Below are 11,199 nucleotides of genomic sequence, written 5' to 3'. Positions count from 1 at the left end.
AAATACTTCAAGCAATGAATGAAAAACCGTTTTGTTTTCATCGATGAGAACCACTTTCAAATAGTTATGCATAAAAAATAACAATCAGATCAGAATACAATAATTATTAATGTAAGGTCTGACGCTATTATGTCTCGGCAGAGATACTTCTTTTTTGCAAGTTCAAATGTATGCAAATTTCGTGTGAAATGTAATTCGATTTCATTGTCTTGTTTACAAACTCATTCTCAAGAAAGTTGTATTTTCGTGAATAAAACCAATTGGCCTGTTTTGTTTTCCTGATTATGTTTGTCTGTGATTTTTACCAAACATGTGGTCTTTTTTTTCGGAACTTTAAGTTGTACAAAAATTCCTATTTTAAACACAGATGTCACTTCCGGAATTTCTCATCTAAAATTCAATTGGTATTTAATTATAATTATTCGAAGTTTTCATTTTCAAGTCATCTTTTTATTCGATAGCTTTACTGATCTCGTAAAAAATTCATTCAAGTTCACACCAATACTGTACACTGCCAATGTTTTGCTGATGTCTTGAGAAGTGTCTTACTAACGTCACTAGTCAAATCTAAAATATATCCAAACCAAGTTGTGCAAACATTCTAATCTTTGTGACAGGCGACTTTGACGCCCAACTGTGCGGAAATGAAAATCGACATACTTCTTGCTAAATATATAAAGAATAGTTTTAAAGTGGAGTCCGCCTCAAAAAAGTGTACCGCCAGATCACACTGCTATTTGTAGAAACCTGCAAAGCGTCTAGTTTCAAAAGTTTCCCACAAAAACATTGCGTGACATGAATGACGTTACCCCTTTTATTTACAAAAATAGCTTCAACTTGTCAAAAGCAACTACAGTTTCACAATGGTGATTATTAGTACTTTACCCCTTAAGCTTTTTCCTCTGTCCTCCCTCCGAAGCAAAGAAGAGAACCAGATTGCAGATTAGCCCAAAAGTCGACCCAGTATTCCTACAACGATTTACTGTCAAAACTGAAATGAAACCGATTGGTCCAGGCTATCCCCGTAATTTTTAGCCGACAGGAGACTATCGTCTAGGACGACCAAAGGGTAAACTATAAATCGGCCACGCCCGATTAATTAAAATAGCCCGTGTAAGCACTTACAATTTGTACCCCAATGCAGCAAGAGCTTATCGATTTATTTGACTTGACACAATATTTTGATACAAGGAAACAGAAAATAATAACAATAAAAAATAAAACAAAAATAACAGCAATGAAGTATGTAAATTAAAACTCCATTTTCGTTCCCAGGGCGTTCCCATTGGATTTCCCACCCGCTTCAAATCCAAGAGAAAAGCCCGGGGAACAAGGTTGCTAAAACTCCGCTTAGTGCCTTCCCGCAGAAGTATTAAACATGAAATATGGGGGGAGGGGGGAGGCAGGGGGGTCTGAACCTCCCGCCTCCCGTACCTCTTACTCCCGCTTCCCGCCCCTTTCCGTAGTGGTGCCCTCCTCTTTGTCCCATATCAATTGCGAAATATAACAAAACATTGCGAAATTTTACTCGTTTTCTCCCGGTTCCCGCCACCCTAGGAATCCCGCTTCCCGCCCTCTCTTCTCCCGCTTCCCGCCCCTTTTCTCCCGGTCTCCCGCCCCCCTGTTCCCCTCCACTGACGTCCTCACAAGTCTTTATAATAGTGGGGAATATATATTTATTGTTTTGGCATACAAGGCATTGAGTTCTCAGTATATGTTTAGTTGACTTTAGATCAGTGAACAAGAGTTTCCTATTTGCCGTGGGTTTTCATCTGCAACTGAAATCAGTTTCATTTTGCTGCTTACATGTATATGCGAAAAATGCAGGTAACTGCCTGCAGAAAGCTAAGAACCTACCTACTTTCACAAAGATCTTCTATTCATCAATAATTAGAAAAAAAAAACAAAGATGACCGTAATATGTCCGCATTTATATTGGTATGTTGGTACCTTTGTAGCAGAGGGCGCCCCCCTTTCCCGGGGGATAGTATCGTAATACGGTCAGGCTTTGTCCCGAGGTCCAAACACTTATGCTTAATAATTGTAACTTTTTAACATCCCTACAGAACGAATACTACAGTTTGTCTATTTTTTCTAACGTTTCACTTGAATAACATATTTTAAAAAGATCTCCTGATGTCAGTGCACCGTTCAGTGGGACTGTACGGAATATTTTGACGAGTCTTTTTAAACCCTTAAACGACAGTTTTCCTTAACCTTTTTGACACTTACCCCGTGAAATCCCTACCCTTGTAGATACCTTTAGCCTGAAAAAAAGGACCTCTGTTCGGGCGAAGCAGTGAGCCAGCAATGTTCAGGATAACTGCATCAAAAATATGAACTGGTAGTCTTCGCAGCCGTTTCTTTTTCCCTTGGATGTCACGCAACGCTTCCCTTAACAGCCTTTTCTCTGGGGGAGTGTTGCGCGACACACCAAAAATTGTTCAGATAACTGGTCAGCGTAAAACACGGACTGCGGACTACTAAGAGATAATTAATCCTTTCTCGGGACTACGCACAGTATTTTTTACCCAGTCCGTAGTCCGCAGTCCGTAGTCCGTAGTCCGCAGTCCATATTTTATACTGGCCGGCTACCGGCTATGTAATCTCCTCCGTGTCTTGTCACGCAATATTTGGCTGAGAGTAGGAGACTGGGAACAAGATCAAAATAAAAATGGCGGACGAAGCGAAGTTTCAACTTCTTGAAAGCAAAATTGCCGTGGCTAGAAGGGAGCTCAATAAACTCAGGAGCGATATGCATTCCATGAAGAAGATGTTTGTTCAGAAGCTTAAAGAGATTAAGGAAATGGCCGAGAAAGGTGAGAATTCTTCATACAATAGCCAGAATAAAATGAGGGCCCTGTGGGACTAAGGTGCTTTGAGTCACTTCTTTGATTGACTGAGTTTTCATTTTTTCGAAGTCCAAAATAGTTTTAATTTGTGATTTTGCGTCCAAAATACATACTATTATATCGAACTTAGAACAATTTGGCGAAATGTTTGTGTCATTGCACCCAAAATCGAAAAAAAAAAAAGGCATTTTTGTCACTTTCACCGTGGTTTTAAACAGAACTGTTTTAAATTAAACACGTGCTTAAAAATAGTAAGTGATACAGGCCGTGGGGTTAGCTTTAAGATGTTGTTAGGGTCAGCGAGTTTTATAGTTCTGTAAAACACAAAATAAAAAGAGAAAATATACATAAAAACTATCTTTTCTGTGCCTTTATGAACTTAACTTCTTGCTCTGGCATGGTGGCCCACTGGGACCAGCAAGCTTTTAATTTTACTGATCTAAAAAGCGAAGTATTTGCTCTCATTTTACTGAAGCTGTCATCTTTTTGTGTAAAACCCTCTACGAACATACAGTAAGATCAGAGCATCTTGTTGCTATCTTCATCTTTAGTTACTTGTTTTGATGATTTAAATAGAGTGGAACTTGCACCTTGACCAGATCAACTTGAATCGCTGATATGAATTAGAATAGCAGCTAGAGCGGTTTTCACTTGAGTGTCGAAAGTTAATTGCATTTGCTTTGGTTTTGCATTGCTACACTTAGTGATTGGCTTAAAAATCTCGCGCCACTTTCTCAGCCAATCAGAACTAAAACCAAACCACACGTTTTCCCGCGCTTCGCGTCAGCTACATGTATTTGCTTCGAGTTTTGATTGGTTCACTGGATTGTCTGTGTCCTTTGTGATTGGCCAGAGTAATTACTTTGGTTTTGGTTTTACGACACTCAATTGAAAACTGCTTTATTTAAGAACGATGGAATACACAAAATATGGATGTCATTCTTGTTCAAATCAATGATCCGAGTTTGTCCCTGCCCCTTTTATTCAATTTACTACATGTACACTCCCTTTTAACTTGCCTTATTTCAATTTCTTCATTCGCACTAGCATGTGACCTTTTTACACCACAAAGAAAGCATAAGTTTAACAGAAACTGTAAACCAGCTGCACTACACTTGAAATTCAGTGGGATCAAGAAGAGCCACTTTGTGGAAGATCCCACTGGAAATTCCCATTATTATTCCCATTCCCATAATTATTATACCCCGCAGCATTATTTCGCTGGTACCCATTTATACACCCGAGTGGAGAGAGGCACTATCAGAGAGGCCCTGCCAGGGGGGGTTCCCGTGTCGCTGGTCTAAATTTAAAAATGTGCCGTGTTGCTGTTTTATCGCTCTTCATGTCGCTGTCGGTAATTAAATTGAAGGAAAATTGCTTGTCCTTGTCGGAATTTAAGTTTTCCCATATAGGGGTTGTCGTTCGTCGTGATTTTAGCAGTATGCTGTCGCTACTTTTTGGGCCATGTCGCTTGTCGGAATTTACCCTGGCAGGGCCTCATCAGAGTAAAGTGTATATTTGCCCAAGAGCACAACCATTGACCCTGGCCAGGGCTTGAACCCAGACGGCTCAATCCAGAGTCCAGCGCACTAATCTTACTAAGGCCACTATGCCTCCCAGAGTTATTTATGTATAGAGCTTATAGATAAATTGCTACACTATAGCTTTATGTATAGAGGCCATAATTATTATTTACCATGAACGTCCATTTGGTAATCGGTCAAGCCTAGACCTCTTAAGCTACCGGAAAGCCAACATGGTTGCCAATTTTTTGCCCATTTTCTGATGGCTGTGACTTGTTACTTTAAATTGCCGCATTTGATGGCCATTTTCTAGGGCTCAAAAACATCGTGTTCAAAATTATTTGCAGGGAGGAAATAGTTTCACTGGCTAGTTTAGCAGATAAGTAGAGAAAAATAAATAGCTTGGTGTGTTTCTTGTTGTTTATTCAATTTTGACAAGTGGAGGACCATTAATTTTGAGTGCTGGTATTAATACAATTTTATTCTAGTCAGTGTATAGTAGGTCATGTACTGTTCAGCAACATATTCTAACAGACTTTTCACCATAAAGCCATGTTGGTAACATGTTCTGAGATGCATGTTTTCTATATAGAACTGGTAATGTGATTTGTTTTCACTGTTTCCTCAGGAAATCAGAAAAGCATCCCACAAGATAGTCACAAAGGACTCGCCTCTGACCACAATCCCCAAAGACAAGATACTCCGATAGCATTTCATTCTGAAATGGAGCCAATTGGCTTTGTTGAGTCATGTTTCAAGGAGAAGAATGGAATTCCTAGACAGCCCAGTGTTTGCCCAGCAGCTAAGGCCAAGCTGTGTGTGTCTGTCAAAGGATTTACCAACCCTGAGCACTCGTTAGATGGTCTGGAGAATTTTTCTCATGTGTGGTAAGAGTAAAAATCATACTCTTTAAGTTCAGTGTACTCTGTGGTTGTTACCTAATTTAATAAATAACAAGAGCTCTTAGAGCTTACAACTGCGCTTGTCTCTTGTGCACTTTAGGGGAGCCATGTGGGGGGAACAAAAAAATGCACCCCCCCCTTTACCCCTTTACCTGCGTCAATCAATGTTGCGACTGACAAACAAGATTGTAAGAAAACACCTTGCGTGACATTTCATGGTTGACTAGTTCCATCCAAAATTAAATATTTTTCTTATATGCTAATGGTGGTCAAATTTAATTCCCACGATCCTGATCCGTGAAACAAAAAAAATCTTTTAAATCAGCACTCAACACCGGCACATTCCAGGACACAAACGTAATATAATGTAAATAAATGTAAATTCTTGCCGGCTAAAGCATATTTTTTTAAAGCGTGAAATTATAGTATTTTCTTCGATTCAAACGCTTCAAAATACTTCACACTGAATTTTTTAAGTAAAGACCAAAGGACTCGCAAAGATTTCATAGATGGCTGGATAGCTTTGAAAAATTACGTGACTCGAGGTCTAGCCGATCGAAAATGAAACTTGTCATGTCAGCACATTCTTTTACACCAACGTAATTGTATTTATTCACAGATTCTGTCCCGCTGAATTATATTTCTCTTTGAAAGCGTGGAAATTTATCATTTTCCATGAGTCAAACGCGTCAAAATCGAATAATTCACACTTAACAGTCTTTGTAAAGACAAAAAAAAAAAAAAAACAACACCGTAACTGGTATTGGGAATTTCCCTAGCCTACCGAATGACGTAAGCGTTACAAGTCAGGGCATGTTTGTGAAGGGAATTTTTCTTTATATCTCTAAAATCCTTTCAATGGCACAGCCAAAAAAAGATTACGCTTAAGAGAGAAATACTTCACAATATATTTGTTAAGTAAAGACCAAAGGATTCGCTTTAATACATTATGTGGTTGGTGAAACTTTACAGATTTTAGCCCACTAAAATATATATTTCTTTCAAAGCGTGAAAATTTAGTATTTTCTTTGAGTAAAACGCTTTAAAATCGGACATCTCACGCTAAACATGCTTATTAAAGACCAAAGCATTAGAAAATTTCCCATTAGTAAGTGTTTTCAAGCCTTTAAACATTGCGTGACCTGAGCCGCCTGGCCGAGCGGGGGCATCAGTCTGGTCACTGAGAAAAAAAAAAAAAGGACGTGCAGAGCAAGAACTGCGCAGCGCAGTTTTATATAATTTTAATATTTTTGGGGAGCAGAGGTTGCACAGTGATGAGAGCATCTGCTTGCCACCCTTGCTTTTTGGGTTCCAGGTTTGAATCCTGGACCTGGCGCCATATGTGGGTTGAGTTGGTTGTTAGTTTGCCACAAGGGTTTCTCTCTGGGTTCTCCAGTTTTCCTCCCTCCACAAAAACCAACCCTTCTAAGTTCCAATTCGAGCAGCCTGGAACAATGGATAAGAGATAATCAATATAATTTTATTTTGGAACATGAGCTGACATGGTGAAAATACGATGGTGCACAAATTGAAGGTACAGTAGGAAGAAATGTGTGCACATATCCTGTACTCAAGGCATTTTGTGGGTGAGGGTTGTATAATTATTTTCACTTATTTGTCCACCATCTTTAAGTGGCAAAACCTAGAGTGTAAGAGGGTTTGGGCTGAGAAAGCAAGGCACATGTTCACCTAATTTTTAAGCCTTTTTTTTTTACTTTTGCCCTACCTCCTCATTTGTTTTCTGAATCCAGGATTGCACTTGCTCACTCAGAATACACATGTCTGCATTGCAGGCTACTGTGTGCACAAGATAACTGGTGACTCTTGAACACTTGACTGTACAGATCTTTACAGATCATTGTACAGAAAGAGTCTGAACTTTAAAAATTACATCCGGTTCTTATGTCAAAATATGACGATAGATAAGGGATGGCACAGTGGCGAAAGTGCTCACAGTCCATGATTGTCGCCTGGGCTTGAATCCTGTACCCTTCGTATTTATTTATTTATTGGTTAGCTTGTTTGTTTGTTTTTGTGGGAGGCACAGTGGCCTAATGGTTAGCGCTCCGGAGCGAGCGGCCCGGGTTCGAGCCCTGGCTGGGGCCACTGTGTTGTGTTCTTGGGCAAGACACTTTACTCTCATAGTGCCTCTCTCCACCCAGGTGTATAAATGGGTACCAGCAAAATAATGCTTGGGGGTTCCCTGCGAATTGGACTAGCATCCCATCCAGGGGGGAGTAGAAATACTCCTAGCTGCTTAATGCTAAGGAAACCGGGATAAGCTCCGGCAGTTCTGTGAAAACATTAGTAAATAGGCCATTTCCAATATATCAAAATTTTAACTTGGCTCTGAGGCTTTGGGTAATAAAACAAAAGATATCATGTCGAGGTTCATGGATGAATTAATCATACCTTTTGTTTTATTCCCCCAAGCCTCGGAGTCAAGTAAGAACATAAATAAATTGGAATTGGCCTATTGGTCAGCAGACAGATTGGTGCATTACTGTAATACCATTTTACGCCATGTGGTACAGAATAAATTAACTTGAGTGACTATACAGTTGCTTAAACAAAGTTCAATTACAGTCAGTTATCTCACATTAATTAAAGTTTTAACATGGTCTTCTTTCATAGGATTATATTTCTTTTTCACAAGAACACCAACAAGGCTGTCAAGGCGAAAGTCAAACCTCCTCGTTTAGATGGTGCAAAGGTTGGAGTGTTTGCCTCCCGCAGTCCTCACAGACCCAACCCTATTGGCCTGACATTGGCAAAGCTTGATGCCATCGTTGGTAACACATTGTTTTTGTCTGCTATTGATCTCCTAGATGGTACACCTGTGCTAGATATAAAACCTTACGTGCCAGACTATGACAAACCATTAAGCTTACATGAAGTTAAAGACAAATTGGAGCTTGAAAACAGTGAGTGCCAAAACGAAGATATTTTAGGATGCAAGGAACTTGTGAGTCAGCCTGTACCGGTCTCATCAGGTTCACAGCTGATCGAGCAAAGTAGCTTATTTTCGATGAAAGAAAACATGGATTTGAAATCAGAGCTAACTTCTCCGAGTATTGCCGAATGGATAAGGAAACCTCCCATAACTGAATTGGAGGTTAAGTTCTCCGATGAGGCTGTAGATCAAATTAGTTGTTTCCATGGGAAAAAGCAATCTCTTTCAAATACGTTAGACGGTAAATTTGACGATTTATCAGTTTATAAATGCACTTGTTTTAAAAATTTTGAGGAGGTATCAGAATGCTTGGCTGCTAAGACAACAGGCGAAGAACCCCAATGTTTTAACCAAGATAACAGTCAAAGTGAAATTTGTCCTTGGAAGCTGCCTGGCGGAAGCTCTGCCAAAACGGATGACCATGGTAATTTTAGCAAAGAATTCAAACTGTCCTCAACTTTGAAAACCTCTTTGAACGAGAAATCAAACGAAGCACTTAAATATCCGAAGGGTGGTGGTTTCCAAGAAGAACTTTTACTCAGAAAAAAAGTTCTCTTGTGTGCGGAAATGTTTGTGGTGATATTAGAGGCATTTCCCAGCCTGTAGCTGATCCCGAAATCCTGCACCCGTCTGGTGTGTGTATTTATCAACTTGAAATGCTTTCATCGCCAGAAGAGGCGAAACAAGCTATTACGGATATCCTAAAGGCTGACCCTAGATCGGTTTACAGAAGAAAACAATGTCAAGATCAATTGTATCGCTTTAGCATAGACACAATGAATGTGACGTGCAAGTTTGAAAAATCGACAGTTGAAGTTTTACGAGTAGAACCGGTGTTTTACAGGACAGACAGACATACACCCAGCTAGCTACAACAGGTGTCAAAAGTGTAGTCACATTTTCTTTTTTAGCCCCCTTTTCTTTTTTAGCCCCCTTTTATCAATGTTGTACTCTGTTCCGGAAGTCATTAACAGCAAGCATACAACATTGGACAGGGGAAAGGGGGTGGGGGTATTTTGAGAAGTGAAATCTAAAAGCTTGTGATCAAGATACCACAGAAACTTTAATGACAAGTCAATGTGTCAACAACTTTTGTCAAACATTGTACCTAGCTACTAATTCATTGTAAAAAACGATTAGGGCCAAAATCATTGACAGCTCACCAGCTAGTTTACAGGTACTGTATAACACAAGCAATAAAATTAAACAAAATAGCTACAAATTGACATCAATTTGATGTAAAAATAATTAAAATACCATAATATTAAACTCTATTTATATCAAAGGCTTAAAATAAATTTTGCATTATATACAGGACAGTAAACAAATGGCATTCACTACTGATAAGGATTTAAATATTATATTATATTCTATTCTATTCCATCGTTTCCTATCCTATCTTAGTAGAAACTCAGCTGTGTTCTATTGGAAATCCGCGAATCTGATTGGTTCTCCCACTGTTTTCTATTCGTCGATAGAAAACACTCGCGCGTGCTCGTAGCTCTTTAAGCGGTACATTTTCTTGATTTTTGTCTTCGAAGTGCACAAAATTGTAGGTTTTCGACTGCAATCCTTTTAGAGTTTCTACTAAAACAATTAGACTACTCGCCCTCGTTTTCTATGAGCGATAGTCAACTCGGCTGCGCCTCGTTGACTATTTGCTCATAGAAAACTCGGGCTCGTAGTCTAATTGCTAATTATCCTATCCTATCCGATCCGGTGTTTTACAGGACAGACAGACACTCAGCGAGCTAGCTACAAGTGACACTAGTGTTGACACATGAAAATATGTGTTGACGCATATTTTGTAAAAGTAAAGTGATTTCTAAAAACCTTGTGATTTAAATATTATAAAAACGTCAATGATAAGTCAATGTGTCAACCACTTTTGTCAAACATTGTAGCTACATGTAGCTACTGATTTATTGTTAAAAACGTGTAGAATCAAGGGCATTTTCAGCTCACCAGCTAGTTGACAGGTATAACACAAAGAGAATACAAGTTAAACAACAGCTCAAACTTATCGGTATAAAATAATTAAAAAAACTATATTAAACTCTATTTATATTAAGCTTAAAAAGCTACAATAAATTTTGAAAAACTATACTGTCTGACACTATTACACTTGGCGGGAAAATTATTATTTACAGGACAGTAAACATATGGAATTAAGCACTGATAAAGATTTAAACTGTATAAAGGTCCTGCAGACTTCAAAAAAAGTCTAAAAAGAACGATGCTGGACGCGTTTTTGAAACAAGAATAGTGTTACACAGTTTTTATAGGGAGAGTTCAATAAAGTTTCTATTCTAGTATATTTTCTATGCATGGCAAACCTGCCAAGTTTAGTTTTCGTACGCAGGTATAAGAGTTTTGGCGTCGTAAATCTCCACGACTTCAGTCCATAGGTAGTGGTAATGGCCCTTGGAAATTTGAAAGACATCTCTCAAGACACGTCAGAGTGACCAGTTAGCCCGTATTTTCGTTGATTTGGTTGTCACTGAAAGTGCGCGCGTGGCCATCTTGTCTATAAAATAAGAGTAAAAGTTATCGCCTTGCATGTTTGCACCCTTGTGGCTCCTGGTGGTGGACAAGTAGGGAGGGAGGGGTGTAGGAAAAGTGGGGCGCGGTTTCTCATTCACGAGCTACACAGAAACTATACAATGCATTAACGATACGCTACTTACAATATAAATTTTACAATTTTACATTTTTTGTTTTTCTTGAAGAAAAACAAAAAAAAATACATAGACGATTACAATAGTGAGTACATCGGATGAGTAATTACTACTAACGTTTTTATTTTACAGTTTTCTTTCTTTTCTTTCTTTTTAGATAATACAACTTACAATGGAAAAAACTAGGTAGCTCGTCTTTATTTTCCTTATTACCAGACAACTATAACTTTCAACTCTCTTTTCGGTGTTTGGAAATGTGACGAAACACTCTCGTGTTTGATATACTACATA

General features: G+C 38.8%; 1 protein-coding gene across 1 annotated transcript; it reads left to right on the top strand.

Annotated features, from left to right (window-relative positions):
• The first annotated feature begins 2,634 nt into the window (after positions 1 to 2,634).
• LOC144654579 (tRNA (adenine(37)-N6)-methyltransferase-like) lies at positions 2,635 to 10,242 on the top strand. The gene is given in 4 exon segments (XM_078514753.1): positions 2,635 to 2,819; positions 5,004 to 5,262; positions 7,912 to 8,771; positions 8,774 to 10,242. Coding segments are annotated over 4 exon segments (1,590 nt in total). The 5' UTR covers positions 2,635 to 2,674; the 3' UTR covers positions 9,100 to 10,242.
• The last annotated feature ends 957 nt before the right edge of the window (positions 10,243 to 11,199 follow it).

Source organism: Oculina patagonica, chromosome 1 (genome assembly GCF_052425735.1).
Source record: "Oculina patagonica isolate OP01 chromosome 1, crgOcupat, whole genome shotgun sequence".
In the NCBI taxonomy this organism is placed as follows: Eukaryota; Metazoa; Cnidaria; class Anthozoa; order Scleractinia; family Oculinidae; genus Oculina; species Oculina patagonica.
The sequence above is the reverse complement of the archived record's forward strand: the minus strand, read 5'-3'. Positions and strand labels throughout refer to the sequence as shown.